At 53.2% G+C, this 19,527-nt stretch overlaps 1 protein-coding gene across 1 annotated transcript in view; it reads left to right on the plus strand.

The window, feature by feature from the left end:
* The first annotated feature begins 1,438 nt into the window (after positions 1 to 1,438).
* EPHB1 (EPH receptor B1) overlaps positions 1,439 to 19,527 on the plus strand; it is an 80,505-nt gene continuing 62,416 nt past the window's right edge. The window contains exon 1 of the mRNA XM_069024187.1: positions 1,439 to 1,655. Within this exon, the coding sequence (XP_068880288.1) occupies positions 1,598 to 1,655 (58 nt within the window). The 5' untranslated portion in view covers positions 1,439 to 1,597. The remainder of the gene's footprint in view (positions 1,656 to 19,527) is intronic.

A 19,527-nucleotide genomic window follows, 5' to 3' on the forward strand; every position in this document is an offset into this window, starting at 1 on the left:
AACCCCAAGCTGAGGCACTTCTCTGGATAACTCACAGGCTCAGCTCTTTGCCTCTTGTATTCTCAAACGATTAACATTTTTTTGCTTTGCACATCATGAATATTCTATACTTGAGCTGTTACTGAGTTGTGCTAGATCAGATAAATAACATGGTGTTGCTTTTATGGCAGACTGGATAAAGATGCAAATAATACTGACATTTACTTCACAGTTTTCTTTCTGTGATCCTCTGAGTGAGTAAACTGGATTGCTGAGATATTCATGGGAAGGAAATGAAGAAGGGTTGTCAAGATGAAAGCAAATTTCCTTAAAACTTAGCCAGAAGGTTCTTGGCAATTTTTTCTGTTATTTGCTCAGCTGAATAGGAGCTGCTTGAAAATACATTTTGCACAACCGCAAAAGGAAAACTCTTGTTCCCGTGGCACCGCTGACTGTTTTTTGCACGCTCTTTCCCCGAAAAGCTGACGATTTCCCAGCGTTCGATGTCTCTGCAGGGTTTCTGGTCCCACCGTGGCGGCAAGCGTGCGGCCGTGACTGGAATGAGCCCTTGCTGCCTGCCCTGCCCGCGCTGTTTTTCCTGTCCCGCGTGTGCCGGGATGCACGGATCCCTGAGGAGGAGGGCCAGGGCCAGCTTTGCTGTGGGGTGGGGATGCTGAGCCCTGCCAAGGGTGACCAGGGCGGTGCGTGGGGCGAGCGGGACCGGGCGAGCGCCCTTCTGGATGGTTCTTTTTGTAGGCTGTGAATGTAGATCGCTCCTGGCTGCGCTTGTGGGTACCAGGGCACGGCCCTGGGCTGGCAGTGACAGGGCTGCTGCTGAGGGGTGCCGAGCATCCCGGTGTCCCCCGAGTGAGGCCGCTGCTCCCGTGTGGCCGCGGCGCCCGGAGCGATGCCCAGCGAAGGGTGAGCGTGGTGGCGGAGACGGCAGGAGGCTGAGGGGGCCCCGCGTTGGGTCCGACCCCTGCGGCCGCAGCGTCTGAGCCTGAGGGGAGCGGCCATGCTGGGGGCGGCTGGGCAGAGGGGCCACGTCTCTGTGGGGCTGACGGTTCGCTCCAGATTCCTTTTGGGGATGAGAGACGGGAGCGGGACCGCGGCGGTGTGACCCCGCCGGCGCGTCCCCGCTCCTGTCGCCGCCCGTGTCCCCGGCCGCGTCCCGGCCCTGCGGGGCCCAGGCCCGCCCCGTCGCGGGTCCCGCTGAGGGGAGGCACGGCGTGAGGGGCCTCCTTGGGCCGCCAGGGGGCGCCATCCCCCTTCGCACGGACGCGCGCGGCGGGCGGGGGCGTGGCCGAGGCGGAGCGCGGCGCGGGGATTGGCGGGGCGGCGCGGGGGCGTGGCCGGGCGGGCGCGGGGATTGGCGGGGCGGTGGCGGGGGCGGGGCCGGGCGGCGGCGGGGGCCGGCGGCGGCGTGGCCGCGCGCGCCACTCGCGGCGGCGATGTGACCCGGGCGGGCGGGCAGCGGCACCGGCACTGCCACCGGCCCGTCCCGTCCGCGGCCCCGGCCCGCCCTGCCACGGAGCCACTCGGCCCGCGGACGCACCCCCCATGCCCGCTCACGGCCGCCCGCCGGTAGCGGCTGACGCCTGCGGGGCCCGAGGAGGCGATGGCTGCGGATCTGGTGGTGCTGCTCTGCCTGGCCGCCGCCGCGGCCGCCGTGGAAGGTGAGCGGCGACCGGGACTACTGGGAGCGGGTGGGATGCTGAGCCGAGGGTCCCTGCGCCGCCCGCGGCGTCTGCGGCTGGGGAGCAGACGGGGAGCGACTCCCCCGCCGTAAGGCACCGGCACGGGGCTGGATCCCGGCCCCGTGGCCCCGGCCTCTTGTGGCAGTCCGGGGTACCCGGCCCGCGGGCGGTGCTGGCAGCCCGTGTCCTCGGGAGGGGGCCGGGGATGGAGGAGGGAACCCGCCCGCATCCGCGTGGGGCGAGCTGTCGCTCTGGCTCGGCTCCCCTTCCCTGCGGAGCCGTGCCCGGGGCCGCGGTGGGGTCACCTCCGGGGTCCCTTCTGGCGCCCGGGCCGCAGTGGGACCGTCTCCGGAGTCCCGTCAGGGTCCCCTCTGGTCCCCGGGGCCGCGGTGGGGCCGCCTCCGGGGGCCGTGGCGGTGCTCGGAGCCGCCTCTGCCAACCCTCCTCTTCCCAGCCCCGCGGAGGGTGGATGCGCCGGCAGCCGTGGGCAGGTGGTCTCCGTTTCTGGGTATGAACTGAGCCGGGGGGCGCTTGGCCCGGCCATGGAGCCACAGAGCAGGTGCGTGCCCGTCGTCTCAGCACAGTCCGTGCCGGTGGGCTGGGATCTTTTCCCCATCTCCAGCTTGGTCGTGGGATTTGCTGGGCAGCAGGACGGTGCCTGCAACCAAGACCCGGGCTGCGGGCGGTGGGCCTGGTGGGACAGCCAGCCCGCCCCAGCCTTGGTGCTGCGTCGCTGCTCCGTGCCCGGCATGGCTCTTGAAGTATTGCTTCTATTATTTTTTCTCTTTATTTTGCCACTGCCACCTTTCTTGCTGGTACAGCACCAGCTCGTGGCAGGGGTTGCCCAGCAGAGCTGGAGCGGTGGCTGCGAGCAGGGGACGTGGTGCAGCCCCTCGGCTTTGGGCAGCGAGAGGCGTGCGGCTGCGGGGAGGTGATGATGCTCAGGGTCTCAGACCGCTGCCGGCCGGCGTGGGGCTCGGCCCTCCTCGGGGATTTTAATGTCAGTATGGTTGTGGCTGAACTGCAAGCTGTCAGAGATGGCAGGAGACTCCGGCGCAGCTCCGAGCAGCTAGGAGCTGGTTCGGGAGCTGGAATGCTGCTCCGGTGGGGTTTGGCCGCAGCTGCTCTCTGCTCGCAAGCACGGCTGCTGGATCGTGGCAGGCAGGCCCGCTTGCTGCAGCATCCCCTTCCCTCTGGCTTTTAGCTGACACAGGTGTTTGCTTTTCGTATTTCTGGGGCTGCCTCATGACATCTCTGTAGGAATACCTGGAGGAGGGAGTGCTGGTGCCATGCCGAAGCGTGATGCAACGAGCGCGCGTTTGCTCGGTGGCGAAGCCGCACGTGAAGAGGCAAAACCTGTTAGCAGCGCTTCGCTTTGAGCGTCAGCGGCTTGAGGCACTGCTGGAATTGTGGCTGGATAGGAGACCTCGGCTCCCTCCTGGTCTGAGGGCACTCCGGGGTGTCACCCAGGGTGTTCCCCAGCTTGCTGGAGCTCTCCCCGGCAGCACCGGCAGAGTCAGTGTCCCTGCCCAGGACGGAACCTGTTGAGGAGTGGTGATACTTCTGCTCTGCTGAGGAACGGTAGTGTCTTGGATAGTAAAGTAGTATCTTAGGAGAGATCTCAGATTTCAGGGAAAATTTTGGATGGGGAATTTCTGAGGTAGAGCAATCAAATCTGATTTGGAGTTAAGGCAAGAGTCTAATGATGTGGTTGTATAAAGAAAATGCCTTTTTTGGGGGTTTATTTAAATCTTACTGAATCTCTTGATGCAGAGGTTGAACTTGCTAGATTGAGACATGGTTTTCTCGAATAGATCTGGAGCATCTCCTAGGACCTGCCCTGCCCTGGGGTCTGGCTTTGCCCCTGGAGCATTGGCGAGGCTGGATTTGCCAGCAGCCCTCTCTGACAGCATGGCAAAGCCACAGCTGGCTCCCTGCTCTGCCCTGGGCTGCAGGAGCAGCTGAGCCAGGGATGGCTCCCTGCATCTCAAATCAGCCAACGAGACAAAAAGTCTTTTTACCGTGATGGTGGGGGAGGTGTCTGAGGGTCTGGACCCGGCTGGAGGGGGAGGAGGATGCAGCTGGGGTCAGGGTTCGGGCTGCCTCCAAACCACTCTCGTTATTCTCCGTAAAACCTTGCTAACTCATTGCCTGCGGCACGCAAACCTGGATGTAATAGAATCACTTATCTGACTTTTTTTATGGTTCCTTGATTTTTTACCAAATCCTGTGGCTTAGCTGGCCCTTTTCTGCTGGACAGCTGGATGTTTATAGTAATTTTAAAATTCTTTTTGTGGCTTTCGAAGAGGAAGAAGGATGTGAGAAGATGACAGCACCAAATACTCTGTCTCTCCCACACCCTGCAATCACTCAGGAGCCGCTCGCGTGCTCTCTCTCGTGTTAGCTGAACCAAATATAATCCATTTAGCATATAGAGAGGGTGGTAATGGACTGACGTTACACATTTTAACTCGGGTTGGAGCTGTTGGTAGGTCAGATGGGGCTGATGACCATTTCGGTGCAGCTCCTCCACGTACTCTGTTTCACCTGCCTGGCCTGCTCACCTCTCCACCATCTCCCTGCCTCGCGCCTGCTCTTTTAAAAGCCAGGTTTTTCTCTCTGTGCTTGCAGCATCACAATAAGGAGAGCACAGCAGGGAGGTGGAAAGCCCTGCTTGGGGCTGGCGGATCCGGCTTAGTTTTTCTCCCCCTGCTTATCCCCTGGCTTTGGAACTGCCGCCTGCGAGAGGAGCAGGGATGGGGTTTGTCTGGAGAGCGACGTCCCTGCCTCCTGCTCCGTGCATGCTGCCTGCCCCGGGTGCCCGCTCTCCTCCCCCTTGGCTCGGGATGCTCACATCTGTTGCAGGCATCCTTTGGGCTTCCTGCGCTTCCTCCAGGCAGCGGAGCAGCGCCGGTGCCGGGCAGGCTGAGAGCCGGCGGCCGCCCTTCCCTCAGCAGCAGCACCCTGTGCGCTCCCACCTCTGGCCCAGCTGCTCCACCCTGAGCAGAGCCCTTCTCAAGGGCTAGAGATAAGTCTTCAGGAGGGAATTTGCGAGTGCAAATGGTAACCTTCATGGGAATTTGCAAGTGCTGCCATTCAGGCATCCCTTTACTCTTGCTTTCTTTGCTCTAACTGGGGGAAAAAAAGAAAGCCCTGAGGGGAAATCCCTTATTCTTGGCGTGATGAGTGAGCCCAGATCTTGTCAGCCTGAAGGGAAAGTGTTTTGTCAAATAATGGAAAAGGGGCCTGACACTGCAGGTGCTTATGTTGCCTTTTTTTGGATTAATTCCTGGTATCTCTGCCTGTGGAGTAGGTGGGGACTGTGTTTTCCTGTTCTTTTGGATACTGGAGTGCTGCATGTTCTCCCGTGTGTTAAGTGGCCCTCACTGCTGTGGCATGAGCTGCCAGAGGGCTTGCAAGGTGTCCTCTCACCCATCCTGGGTACAGCTCCTGACACAACAGGACAGAGTAAAACCCTTCCACTGGCCTTAGAAATCAGAAGAAAATGCAGATGTTTGGTGATAAAGGAGGCCAGATGTGTTCATCTGGATCTGGATCCAGGCTACGGTGCTGAATAATAGATGTTTCTAGCAGAGGTGGGTTCTGTAAGCTAAAGAAATGCTCAGATTTGATGAAAAGGGGGAAATGGTACCTTGGGCAATGGGTAACTCGATGCTAATCAGGGCAGCAAAGTCTCGGAGACCCCAGCCCTGGTGCAGCGCGAGCGCTGTGGGATGAGGCTGATGGAAGTGATGCCCAGAGCAAGGCTGAGGCTCTTGTGGTGTGTATGCACTGCGCTGGCTGAGTCCAGCCAGCTCCAGGGGGCTTTTTTTACCTCTCCCAGCTGTGGGTACCCCAAGCTCAGTGCACTTGGAAAGGGCTTCCTGCAGGAACCCCAAACCTGTGTGATGCTGCCCAAAGGGCACCGCGGTGCTTCGTTCCCTGTAAACAGACAGCACTGGTGTGAGGGGGCATTTAACAGCACAGCAAGGCCGGGTATTATAAAATAGCTGGGGTTGTGGGAGGGAATGCTTTCCCCAAATATTCATTAAGATTTGAAAGCGCATTTCAGTTTGACCTTGTTCTGCTGCGAACAGAGCTCTCACAAGGGTTGCACACATCAGTGCTTGGGCAAGGCAAATGTTAAGGTTGGATGTTGGCCGGGTGGCAATTTGGGAAGGCGTCTCCTCAATTGGAATGGTAGGAGGCTGGAGTGAGTGCTGCTTACAGAGGTCCCGGGTTGGTGTGGGAGCAGAAAGGTGAGGAAAGGGATGGAGTGAGGGCAGAGTAGTGTCAGGAGAGAGCTGGGACCTTGGGTAGCCCTTGGACCCTGAGCTGGTTATTGCATTGTCTGGCTTTTAGGTGTACACACACAGTCTTTCCAAAAATGAGCAGCTTGAGAGGCTGCCTGGGAGTGTGCAGGGAAGGGAACGGGCACAGAGCGGATGCAGGCAGCAGGTAGAGGCAGCACAGCCCTGTCCGTAGGGACAATGGGAGCAAACTCTTGCCCAAATCAGCTCCATGGCTTTCCAGATAAGTGGCAAGCATGGATGGGCTCCCTCCTTCCCTGTAAATGTTGCTCACAGCCACAGCTTTGTTTTTGGAGCTCTTTTATTTTCGTCACCATCCATTTTCCCACCAAGTCACATCATGAGAAATAGTGAGAAAAACAGGACACGTGTTTTGTAGGCACAAAAGGATCTGTGCTTTATTTATTTCTCACAACTTCTGAATTATTAAAGTGCATTCAGGGGAGATTAACTTTCCCTGCTCAATATTTATTATTGTTTCATTTCCCTGAAAGTTGGAGCTACAAGACCTTTGATGAATGGGCTGGAAGGTTCTGTAGTTTCTCGATGGCTAATCTAAATACGTCCGTATCCTTTGCTGAAAAGCTAATTTGTAATTTCCTACGGTAATGCCGCTTAGTGAATTATAATGATACATCGGGGCCTGCTTTTCCTCCCGGCCCTCTGGCAGGGGAATAACGCTACCACTGGAAAACGGTGTGAAACCTGGAAACTGGCCATTAGTCCCCTAAATTTTCGGTCTAATAACAGGAGTCCAGAAAGCCTGTGCACCATCTGGTCTGTTTTCTCACGTCTGGGCTGGAGAGCATCCGTCTGCCCCAGGTTGGTTCCAGGCGTGGGAGGGGTGCCCTGTGCTGATGCCACGACCCGCGGGTTTGCGTCAGCGGCCGGAGCTGGATGGTGCACGCAATCCCTGCTTCTGGAAACCTCTCCCACCACCCCAATTATAACCAAGTGTTATCAGTCTTTTGAATAATTGAAGAGGCTTTCTGTTGAATATTTAATTACAATAATATTTGGTTAGCAGGGGTTGTTGGGCTCAGTTTGTGCAATTGAGAATTGCTGCAAGAAAGGCTGTTAAAAGAAAATGTTGTTGTCTATGATCATTGATTTATCTTTTTTTTCTTTTTAAGCTAATCAGTTACTTAGTTGAAATTGGTTAATTAGCTCAGCTCCATTAAGATTCTTTGGCATTTAAACTTGATGTTTCTAAATAATTATAGTTTTGCCTGCTAAGCCCACAACCCAGGGTGACCTAATTACTATTAAAGCAAGACGTGCTTTGGTCTGGCTTTAATAAGTTCCTGCTGGGAGCCCCATGGTGAAAAATCACAGAGGCAACAGTTCAAAGGGGAAGGGGCTTGTGCTGAGCCCTGGATGAGGAAGATGAGTGTCCTTCAGCCTCACTTCTTCCAACTTAAACCAGGGATGCTCTTGGTTTGGGAGGAGGGGAGTCCCAGAGCATCCCATGGTTGGCATCTCCGTACTGTGTGCTTATGTCACAATGGAAGGTCATGGCAAGCAGTCATTTGGAAGAGGTGAGGGTTAAGATTGGTTTTAGTTAATTGATGAGTGTTGATTTGGTTTTTTTTCTCTTCTAAGACATTCCCCTTAATAAGCAGGTGAAGTCCTTTCAAGGTCTTTCCAAATTGGGGGGGAGAAAAAAAATACGGTATTAAGGTAATCTTGGTGATTTTTAACAGTATTAAGGTTATTTAGGTTATTACTAAGATCTAGTGGAAGTTGTCCCTGCCCATGGCTAAGGGGTGGAACGAGATGATCTTAAAGGTCTCTCCCAACCCAAACCATTCAGGGATTCTAGGATTTTATCTACTTACTTATTTAAAATTTGGAAATATCCAGGCCAAGTAAGTAGGCATTGTAAAGCCTCAGGTATGTGCTCTTTAGTTAGTGAAGGAAATGTTTATTATCTGGGGAGGCATCCAGTCAGGGTTACTGGTGGTTGGAGCTGATGAAGCTTTGAGTTGTTACGCAAGGAGTAAAAGTGGTGGGTGGGAATAGGTAAGAGGCTGTGGAAATCCTCACTTCCCGGCTGTTTCCTGCCATCCTCGATGGGGGTTTCATCACGACTTCAAAGGATTGTTTTATGATGCTCTTTCCTCAAAAGCCCTTCTCTCATCCCACCTGCCTCTCCAATGCACTAGTACCCAGTGAGCCACATCCCAACAGCAACTGGGAACCAAGCTTTGGATTATTCAAACCCAACCAGCATTTTCCTTGGATTGCTCTGAGCACAGCTGGGTTTTGGTGTCTTTGCCTGGCTATATATATTTTTTTTGAGGGGATGGGCAGCTTAGCTCACTGGATGCTCCCTGCTCCTGGCTCTGCTGCCTCCCAGGAAGCCTCTGCAGTCCTGCAAAGCCCAAGACCTGTTGCATGTCCACGTCTTTCCATCCCTTTCTCTATTTTCTTCCTGTTTGCAGGGCAGAGCAGGGGGACACCTTTATTTGCACGTCCTGGGGCAGAGCAAGGCACCTCCAACTTGGGGTGGGGGCTGCTTCTCCCAAAACCTGGGCAAACAGGGCTGCTGTGTCTGCTTTGAGCAGCAGGTCGATGCCCCCGTGCCCTCTCTCTGCCCTGGGGTGCTCTGGGTGACCTGGCAAGGGACACCCAAAATGCAGCTAGGTGTGATGAAGCTGGAGGTGATGCCTTTTGGGACTACCTAAAATCAGAGGCCAGACAAAATTAAGAGAATAAAAGTGGTTATATTTATTGAAGGGCCTTCAGGTACATTAGGGCAGTCAAAGACCCCAGGGCCTGCACCCAAATGGGCGATGGGGTCATGGGTTTTCATACTTTTATGAGTTTGGTCCATTTGTATGTTGGGGGTGAATCTTCCAGTTACAGCTTCAGGTAATGAAGTAATTTACCCCAAGTTTGCTTGCCCCCCCAACTCACTTTTGTTTACATTTCTCAGGGCCTGAGACAGTCAGGTGTCCTTGATTCCCAGGCCTAGAGAGGAACTGTTTTGTCTGACCAAAATAGGAGCTAACACTCTGTATGGAGTTTAGAGTTACACACTAAAGATTGCAGGACATCAGAGGGACCTGGAGCTGGTGTTGGTCGCTTGTCTCCTGGTGCTAAAACCCACACCACGGGTGGAGGGATGGAGCAGGGAATGGCAGTGTTTGAAGTTTTATGGAGGTTTTTCATTTCTTGTTCAGCAATTGGAGGCCAGGGACGGGCCTTTGATTACTCGAGGCCTCCGCTTGCTTCAGCCGCTTCCGTAGCCGCGGGGTTGGAGCCGGCTCATTATCATCCTCGCTAGGGCCCTGTTGATATGAGGATAATTGCATTTTGCTCAAAAGACATTAAATCACTGCGGAACAGGAAGAGGGGTGTGAATTACATCTTCCCCGGGAAAACCGGGAACTCAGCAGAAGAGTTGAAAGGGAAACACTGTTCTCAGGGGGCAGGAGGAGAACAGTGTGCTGTGGGGGGCTGCTCTGGGCCCACTGGGCATTCCCTGCCCTCTGGACGGGGAGACTGGGAGGGAGACAGCCTTTTCACCAAAAATCTGTAGCTTCTGATTTCCAAATGCCCAAGGAACAGGATGGACATGTAGGGAGAGAGCACGAGTGGGATGCTCTTGGAGTGCTCCATTTGGTGCTGGCTTTGCTTTTCATTTGAAACAAATGTGTTTGGAAGTAAGAAAATTGTCACAATTGTTCTGTCAGAAGTGCTTCTGGTAATGGTTTTGACTAGTCCAGCACCTTTGCCTTCTGTGATGTACCCATGGAGCTAGAGAGGCTGCTCTCCAGCTCTCCAAACATAGCTCTTCAGCTCTCCGTGTGTTTGCCCTCACCATGTGGCCACTCCATCCCTGCTCTTCTGCTGTGATTATTTTTAATGCAGATTTATTTAGTCCTGGAAATTATGGGCATGAACTGGCTGCAAGTGAACCCAGAGCGCAGAGCTCTTCCCCAGCCTGTGGAGTTTGGCTGAAGCTCTCCAGAAGCTCCACACAAGTGGATGAATCTCCTGGAGATCTGTGGCCTTTGCTGCCTGTGCTTTGCTTCTTGAGCTGAAGTTGCTGGTGGGGGTCTAAGTTGTTTGAGCCCATCAGGCTCTCAACAGAGGCACTGTGAAGTCACATACAATGATGTTATTGTGACCAGAGATGGCCTCTAAAGTGGTAATTTCTGGTTTAATGAAAGAAAGGAGGATCAGTTCTGTACCATGTTTCCTAGGGAGGGGTGTGTGGCTCCTTGAGCCATGTGCATTGTGCCAGGTAATCTCCCTCTTGCTCAGTCAAGTGGAGAGAAGCTGCAGCTGTGCAGAACTAAAGGCATCAATGCCTTTTTCTCTGGACTCAGCTCGGGTCAAGCCCTCCTGAGCTCTGTCCATGGGCTGGCAGTGTCCCCCCGGCCCCTGGATGCTGCAGCCAACGTGGTGGAGGAGAGGAGGTGGCTGCTGGCTGGTGGGAGCTGCAAGGGCATGAGCTAATTGTGTTCAGCATCCTCCTAAAACTCAGCTTTTATTCTCATGGGTTATCGCCGCACTGGCGGCACCGCTGCGTGCCTGCGGGAGGGAGGCTGCTCAGAGCCTGCCTCCAGAGCCCGCTCAGAGCCACCAAAGGCTGCTCCTTAACTTCAGCAGGCTGTGGCTGAGGCAGGAGAAAAGGGGCTGCTTTGAGAAGGACACTGTGTCCAGCCCCCTCCAGCTCTGCTTTGTGTGCCAGCGCTGGGCTCCGCTCGCTGGGGCTGATCGGGGATGAGGAAATCCCTGGTTTTGCATGGTCGGGTCCTTCACTTGTGGGAAGATGGTCTGGCTGCCTCCCACCAGTGGGAACCACTTGGCAGCATCCCCAAAAACAGTCCAGCTGCCTCCCACCAGTGGGAGCCACTCAACAGCATCCCCAAAAATGGCCCAGCTGCCTCCCACTAGTGGGAAGCGCTTTGGCAGCATCCCTGAAAATGGTCCAGCTGCCTCCCACCAGTGGGAACCACTCAGCAGCATCCCCAAAAATGGTCTGGCTGCCTCCTACCAGTGGGACACACTCACATCATCCCCAAGAGAATCTTTTGTTAATAAATCCCACCAGCTCCCTGGCGAGGGGGCTTGGGGAGTGATGGGTGGGTGCCCACCTTACCCTGTGCCCTGGTAACTCCTGTGTTTTCCGACTCTGGACCCCTCCTGGCTGGCCTGCGTGGTCACTCTCATTTCCTGAGTCACCAGCCCAGCAAATTTTTGGAGGTGGTTCGCAGCAAGGCATGTTTTTATTTTGTTCTTTAAAGCTTTGCAGCGTTCAGGGGAAACTGGGATGTCTTTGAACCATTTAAAGTATTCCTAATAGGTTACCTTGAAAGCTTTCTGCAGTCTTGAATGAATCAAAGTGCAAATGTTTATAATGCAACACCCACACAGGCTGGGAGAGGAATTTTATTAAGGCAGGAGAGTCAGAAAACAATAATAATAAAACATGTTTTATGAAGTTGGTGAGAAACTTATAAACTAGGTGAAGTTTTACAGCAGATGAATTTGATACAAGTTGTAAATTTGAATTCCCAGGCTGGTCCTCAGGTCTTGCTCTTTATTACCTGAAATAACATTCTCCACTTTTAATAGCTGGCTGCGGCAGAGCGAGCGTGGTTTTATCTTTCTAAATGATCCGCCGAGCGTGTCTTATAATCAAACTTGTGCCCATCCTCAAGGTTCCAGCCCTTTCCTCGAGCAGTGCAGCGGCTGTTGCCAATTAGCAAATTGCTGCTCTTTGCTTTGCTGTTACAGGGGGGGTACTGGGAATCCTTCCATACATCGCCGTGTCTGGATTCCTGACATTTTTTTCCAGCAGAAACCACTTTACTTTTTTGATAAGAGAATGTTTTGTTAATACATCAGCAAAAAGGGACCGAAAGATGCTCTTGAAAAATCAGTGTTTTGCAGCATCAGCCTGTTGTGTTTCCCTGCTCCTGGCACTGCTGGGAGGGACAGGGGCATTTGCCAGGGCATCATTGTGAGGGGACTGATGGCCTTTCAAGGTGTCTGGGCTCTGTTCCCATGTTTCTTTCCCATGTCTCCTTGAGAACTCCCCTTTTCCCAACAAAGTTTCTTTGTGGTGCAATCGAGGGACCGGCAAGGTGTCAGAGCATGAACTGCCTCTGTCTGTGTGCCAGGAGTGGCCTCCCAAGGGTGGCATGTGTTGACTTCCTGACTCCCCTCTCTTCCTCCAGCCCCCTCTGTGCCACTTGGCTGTCAGCAGCTGTACCTGAGGAAAGGGTATAAAAATGGTTTCTCAGCCCCCAGTCCTGTCTGTGCACACAGCAGCAGATTATTCCTCTTGAAAAATAAGTGATTACTTAAGTAAAGCATTCGAGCTAATGGCCAGATTATTCCCTTTAAAATGGGAAAGTAATTAGGGATGTTTCTTTAATAGGCTTCCCACCCTTGGATCTGCTGGGATTAGCCTATGTGGGTGTGTAAATATTTAGTTTCCAAGGACTGTTGGTTTTTTTTTTTCCTCCTTTCTTTTTCCCCCTCCCCTTCCTTGAAGTAACAGTGGTGATAAGCGACAGAAGTGAGGCAGCAGCTGTGCTTGGATGCTTTCCCCAGCATCCACAATATAACTGGAATTAAAGATGATCCTCAAAGGAAACCAAAATTGAGGTTCTGCTGGTGTGATGCAGCAGGGGCTTCCTCTTTGTGTGTGTGGAATTGAAGAGAAGTCATTGGATGCTGGGATGTTTGGGGTGATGGAGAACAAGTCCAGCCCTGAGTAAGAGCTGTGGTTGAGTATCGTGGGCTTGGTTGGATCTTCTGCCCCTGGCTGCCTGCTAGCTGGAGGGAATTTTTGACCTTGTTTCCCTTCTTGGAGGTCTCTCTTTAACATCCAAACAATTTGGACTTTGTGCACCAAGGCGCTTTGATGTTTGGCTTCAAAACCACGTCTTGTTTTGAAACTTGTTGCAGTGCTCACAATGTGTTGGTGAAGCTGGGAAGGCGAGCGAAAAGAAGCTGAAAGCAGAAGCAAAATATGCAATTAGATGCAAAAATGGTTTTAAGTGAGTGATGTGATGGAGTTGCAGATTAAAGGAACGGCTGGAACCAGTCATTCACGCAGCTTTCTTCAAGGTCTGCATCCCTGGAGACTCCTGCAGCTGAGGAGCATCTTGCCAAGCCAGAAGAGGCCAGATCTTGCATTCCCCCCATCCATCCAATGGATAAATCCCAAGCCCTAGCGAGCCACCAGAAGAAAACCTGGCTCAGAAGAAAATCTGCACAGCCCCAAGTTGGAGCTGTCATTGATATGCCATGTGGCTTTGGTCCCGTCCTGTTGCTGGGAGGTACTTAGGAGATGCTTCTGGGCCATCGGTGCTTCAAATCTTCATGCACCCCTAATTTTTCTTTCTGACAGGGGTTATTTATTGTAAGCATTAACCTGGAGCTGCTTTCAGGTGCCTCAGTCATTTTTTAAAGGCTGCATTTGTGCTGTTCAGCTGTTTTTGGCAACTTTGGGACTTTTTGTTTGCTTGCTTGCCTGCTGGAAAGCCTTCAGAGGTTGTTTAGGAGGCAAGGGGAGTCTGTAGATCCATCTTTTTTTTGTTGTTATTATTATTATATATTATTATAATTAAAACATATTTTTAGCAGCTGAAATTTGAACCTGTCTGGGTATTTATACAGCAAGATGTTTTGGATGAAGAATAGGCCAAGAGACTCATGTGGTCGGGGCCAATGTGAAACAAAAGAATCCATTTATTATCCAGGCAGGAAATTTGTTCCTCGGGATGTTGTAGCTGCAGACATAATGATTTCATTTCCTCTGGTTCACCCAGATTAATGGCTTGTGCTCTTTTGTTTGTGTGCCTGTGTTATTCCTGCAGCCTGGCTTCCCCTCCCGCTCCACGCCGGCGTGTGCGAACATGTGTGCGAGTGCCCTGGGCGAGGAGGGGGCACAGGGGTCTCCAGGCTGCAGCAGGATGCTTGGTATGGAGGGGTGGGATGCTAGCAGAGCCAAGCAAAGCCCCAGGGACCACCTGGGGAATCCTTCCTGGCACGGATGGATGACCTGTCTGGGGGTCTTCTGCATCTCCAGGGATCTTCTGCATCTGTGGGGTCTTCTCCTGCCGTGGTCACCAGAGCAGCCAGAGGTGTTTTCCTGTGAAGCTGTGATGGGACGGGTGAGATGGAGTGTTTTAGACAAGCACGAATGTTGACCTTGTGGAAGGTGTGAGAGCTGTGTGTCTTCTCCACAGCCACACTCCAGGATTTTTGTAGGTGTTGTGTACTCGGTGGGAAACCCAAACCTTTGCATCCTCCCAAATATCAGGCCAGGAAACACCTTCTTTTCCCAGGGAGCTGTGCTCATGCTGATGCTCAGGGCGTTGGCTGCATGGGCAGGTTGGCTGGGTGAGCAGCTCCTTCCTGGCTCTGTGAGTTGGCCTTTCCTTCCAGGCTGGTCCCAGCCCCTCACAGGACCAGTGGCTGTCTGGGGGCTGGTGGTACTTACACTCTGTCCTTGATAACAACCCAGCAGACCCATCTTTGTGGGACACTCCGGGATTAGCAGCAGCTTTAATCACTCCCTTTCTCTCTGAGTGTTTGCCTTTCAAAAGTGATGTGACAAGCAAACGGTGTCTTTGTGGGGATCCTTGGTGGGGTTTTGGCACAGAGCTTTTCATTTACTGTATGCAGCATGACCCGACCTTCTGTTCTGGATTAATGTGGAGCAACCTCGTGGAGTGGGAAGCGCCCGTCTGTGATGAGGAGTTCAGTGTGGTGCTGCCTAGGATCCACCTGAGGAAGGATTGGTGACTATCTTGCTGCCCCCCATGCCTGGCTCTTCCTCCTTCCCTTCTTTAGGTGTTTCTACTCTAATTTGGGGAAGGACAGTTTCTTCCACCTCTTCTGGAGGAGATTTTCTAGCAGGGACATAACTCGCTGAAGGAAGACCCTCACGGCCATCGAGGTGCATGTGCCACCTCTGATGCCATCTGTCTGGGGCCTTGGTGCACCGATCCCATCTTGCACACGTGTTGCACCTTCTTGCTTTTGCTCTCTTGAGCTTTTCTGCCGTGAGGGGTGCGAGCCCACCATTCAAACGCTGCAGAGGAGAGGAATGGGAAGCTCCTGGTACCCTGTCAAGCCCTGGGCTCTTTCTTCCCACTTGCCTGCCCTCCCAAATGGCTCCCGTGTCGCCCAGGTGACAGAGTTTGCGAGGATGTGACAGCTCCGTTGCGCAGAAGATGATGAACAGTAATGAGACCCAGAGCACAATGTGCACTTAAAGTGATTTATTTCAGCAAGGAAACCACAATCAGGGAGGATGGGTCACCGTCATCAGGAGAAGAGGTGGGTATGGAGATGAGCTTCAGGGGAACTTTATCATCAACCAGCAATGCTTTAAAAATGAGCAGAGCTGGTGTTGCATGAAATGGAGCTGTGCTGGTCGTGCCGGGACCATCCCTCACCTGCAGTGGATCACGGGCACTTCCTGGGCTTTGGTCGGTGACTGGGCTGGCTGACTGGGGCACTTCTCCTTGGTTACCTTCCTGCAACCGTGCTGAAGTTTTTTGGCGAGGTGTCACCCGTGTGTAAAGTCAGCATTTGGGAAGGAGACTGTCCTGAGGAGGAGGGGGAAAAATAATCCCTGAACCCGCCTTGGCGCGGCTCCCGGCACGCAGATGGCTGTCCTCATGCTGGAGCCTTTTCCCAGCTTGCGCAGGCGCTGGGGCTGGAGGCAGGGGTGTGCCAGGCAGGCGGGCTGCCAAGCGGCACCTCCTGCCAGCATCCTCCTCGTCCTCCTCCCCTTCCTCACCCCCAGGGCCCGTGGGAGCTGCGGTTGTGCAGCAGCTCAGCTGGGCACTGCAGCTTGCAGGAAAAGCTCAGCCTAAGAATGGCCCTGAGCAAAATCTTGTGATTTAAGGTTGACTTAGAGGAGTGCTCGTGTTTCCTCCCTTCTCACAGAAGAGGCTCCTGATGTGGGGGGACCCTTGATGCTCCTCTGTGCTGGCACGAGCTGGGCAAGGCAGGCAGCTGTTTGCCCACCGCTTCCAGCACCATTTGGATGATGCACCACGAGGTTACAACAAAGGGTCCTGAACCTGTTGATGAAGAGCATCTTCCAAGGTGATTACAGTCCCTGGTAGTCGTTGGTGAATTTGGGCAAGGATTTAACCCAGCCCCACTGGCCTGTTGGAGCTGGCACCTTGTGTGAATGAATGGGTGTTTGGAAATCTTGGCCAACACAGACCAGCTGTGTGTGTACATACCTAAAGGTGGCTCAGACTGATAGGAAAGCTTTTTGGATAGGTTGCAGGATAGTTACAGATCCTGGCTGCTGCTTGTTTTGTCCAAATCCAAAAGTGAAGAAGAAGAAGAAAAAAAGAAAGGCAAAGCTGGGAGAGCCCAGGACGAGTTTCCAGGGCATTTAGGGAAGCGGCATTTGGATGTGGAGCCAGAGCAAAGAACCCAGCAGGGTCTGCTGATGGGGTGCTGTGCCCTTTCCAATGGACCTGTTGGCTTTGCCACATCCCTTTTGGATGGTGGGGGGGACTGGGTGGGTGATGGGCTTCTCCACTAAGGCATTCCCAGGGACGCAGGCAGAGCCTTCCCCCATCCCATCCGTGTCCTGACGGAGGCTTCCCTGTGCTGCCAGCAGCCCCGTGTGCTGCTGTGGTGGCACAGATTGATTTCCCTTTGCCTCTCGCGCTCTTTGCCTCGTTTGCACTCGCGGGCTGACTCCATATGGCGCAGGAGCCGCAGAGACGACGCTCGGCACGGCCGGCGCCGGGCTGGGGGGCGGTGCGGGAGCCGGCGCTTTTGCAGCTTGCTCCGTTTGAGGTTCAATATTTCCACCTCCTCCCCTTGACGACTCTGCTCCCACAGCTGCGGATCGCTTGTCGTCTCCAGCTCGGCCGGAGCATCTCTGTGGGATTCCACTCTCGCCCTGCTGCTTTCCCTCTTCTCCCCCTGAGATCCCCTGTGCATGCGTAGACCAGAAATGCTATTTTTTAAGTTCTTGCTTACTCATGAAACTTTTGGCTGGCCCCCCAGAAGGCTTTAGTATGTGTCAGAAGCTGCATTAAAAAACAGAGGATCAGTGTGGCTGCAGCTGGTCTGTGCTGGGGTGAAAAGTGAGGCTTTTCCCCCAGGTGTTGGTGGCTGGGGGAACACCAAGCCCTTGTCTGCACTGGGAGCAGTTGTGCCCAGGCTAAGCTTGAGTCCCCTGGCGGTGCTTGCTCTGAGCAGTCTGTCATGTTTGTGGCTCACACAGAATCCCTCTGACATTTTAAAATAAGATCTAGTAAATAGGAGCTGGGCGGTGCCAGGTGCAGCTCTGGGCGCGAGGGCTCTGTGACAGCAGGGCTGGCATTTCAGATTTAGGGCTCCACGAGACGCCTGCTTCTGTAGAGAACGTGAAGCTTTTCTGGAGAACGTGGTCCAAGACAGTGACTCATCCTGGATATCTAAAGATGTGATGGCGTGTAGGGAAACGCAGGATAAATGTTTTGATTTTTCAAGTTTTCCTCACAGGCGGTGCTACCCTGGAGTAAGGCAAAATAAATCCAGCGGGGAAGGAGAGCTGTGGGAACAGGGAGAGACAGGTCTGGCACATGAATTCACCCAAGCTCAGTGCACCCACTGTACTCCAGCACTGGAAGTTGGCTTTGTAGCCAAGCACGTGCCCCTGTAAGACATATGTGAGCCTGCTGCTGGGGAGATCCCCTGCAGTCCTATGGGTCCCATGGATCCAGGCATGAAGACTGTGTATCCTTGTAATGCATCCTAGCCCATGTAATTGCAGCTGCTATTGATGTTTATGGCAGCTCTGTCTTCTCAGGTGACTAATTCTGTCTTTAGAGGCTCTCATTTCCAAGAGAATCCCAGCTGATAAGGAGCCCACTTCCACAGAACTCGTTAGGCTTCAATGGCCCTTGTCTGCAAAATCTCACACGCCGCTTGTATTTATTGTTTTTTATCTCTTTTTGGAGTTCTTTGCTTTCTGATAGTATAATGAAGTTCCCTTTTCCCAAGAGAGGAGCTCCTGACAGAATGTCCTCGTGGGTGAGCTCACTTGCTTCCGTTGAACCTGGCTGGAGCACACCACATGCAGCCAGTGTGGGTACTTGGATGTTGACCAAGATGTGAACTGTGGAAAAGTAGCGGAAAATAGGAACTTGTTGGCATCATTACCCAAAAACATTTGGATTATTCTCAAGACTCTCTGCTCCCCCAGGATGTTTGATGGGTTGGAGTTCTGGATCCTCCTTGTTCTCTCAGCTGGTGAGATGGGTGTCCAAGCCAGCTGGTCTTCACCCAAAGAGTCCAGTGATGAGAGGCCGCTGTGCCCAGCCTGTGCTGGAACCACCTGACTACATGGACAAGGGACAGAGTGTCCTCAGGCACCCAGCCTTCAGCCTTCATCTGCTTTGCCCTGTGCTCCTGAGGGGTGATCTCATGGGTGCTGAAGAGCAGACGAGTGCTCTGCCCAACCTAAGCGATCCTTTCTTCAACCCAAACCTTCTCCCCCACTTAGCTGGACCTTCTCTTGAGGCAGTGTCACAAAGTTTTTTGGAGGTTAAGGTTCCTGGGAGAGCCTCTGCCCATCCCTGGTTGGCCGAGTTCCTCTTCCACATCTTGTGCAGGATGAAGTGAGTTACATGCCAAGCCTGACATATGGTGATTTCTGGGGCAGGCTGCGGCATTCTGAGAGGATTGCTGGCAACCCAGCCCCGAGAAAGCAGGGATGGAGATTTAAATGCATAGTGACATTGTTCTGGAAAATGTTCTCCTCAAAGACAACCACATCATCTACCTGCCCTGGCTGGCCCCTTGGCATGGCTGGGTCTTTCTTGGGGGCCAGAGTGTTCATTAAAGTGCTCTCTCAGCCCTCAGTGCTGCTTGACTTTGAGTTGCCAAACTGTAAACGATGATGTATGGACGGTGATCTGTGCATATGGTGTGTGTGGATTTTGGGTATCCAGGGCCTGTGTGCAGTTGTAAAAAGTGTGATATCAGCAACCGATTCTGTCATGACAGGAGCAAATGAGTTCCTGATACTTGAAAACTTGTTTCCAAATTTTCTAAAATAGGTTTGCAATTTGGAAAACAAAAGGTATTGAAAGCCCTATCTTTTCTCTCTTATCTTTCCATTTGATTCGGTCCCCTTTGTTTGTTTTTTTCCTGTGATGTGTGCATTTTTGGGTAATTCTCTGTCATTTCCTTCCCTTTCCCTTATCTCTCCCTCTGCAGTTCTCTCTCTTTTCCTCTCTATCCCTCTCCCCCTCTCCCTCCCCTCGGTAATTTATTTGCAGGCGGGTTGTCTCTTTGATTTACTGTCTCTCTCCTCGGTAGGATTATGATAAATGGATTGTATGGCTTCTTCTGAGCTTGTCCAACATCACGTATCCACGCTGGGTCAAGTCCCTTTGGAGCCTGGAAACCGAGGGGAGATGCTGGGACTGGAGGTGGAGTGAGAATTGTAAACAGGACTTGGTCCGTATGGCGCTGACTTTGCATCACCTGCTGAACTTTTTTTGGCTGGGGTTTTGGTTTGGGTTTTTCTCTTGCCACGCGTG

Source organism: Aphelocoma coerulescens, chromosome 9 (assembly GCF_041296385.1).
Source record: "Aphelocoma coerulescens isolate FSJ_1873_10779 chromosome 9, UR_Acoe_1.0, whole genome shotgun sequence".
NCBI lineage: Eukaryota > Metazoa > Chordata > Aves > Passeriformes > Corvidae > Aphelocoma > Aphelocoma coerulescens.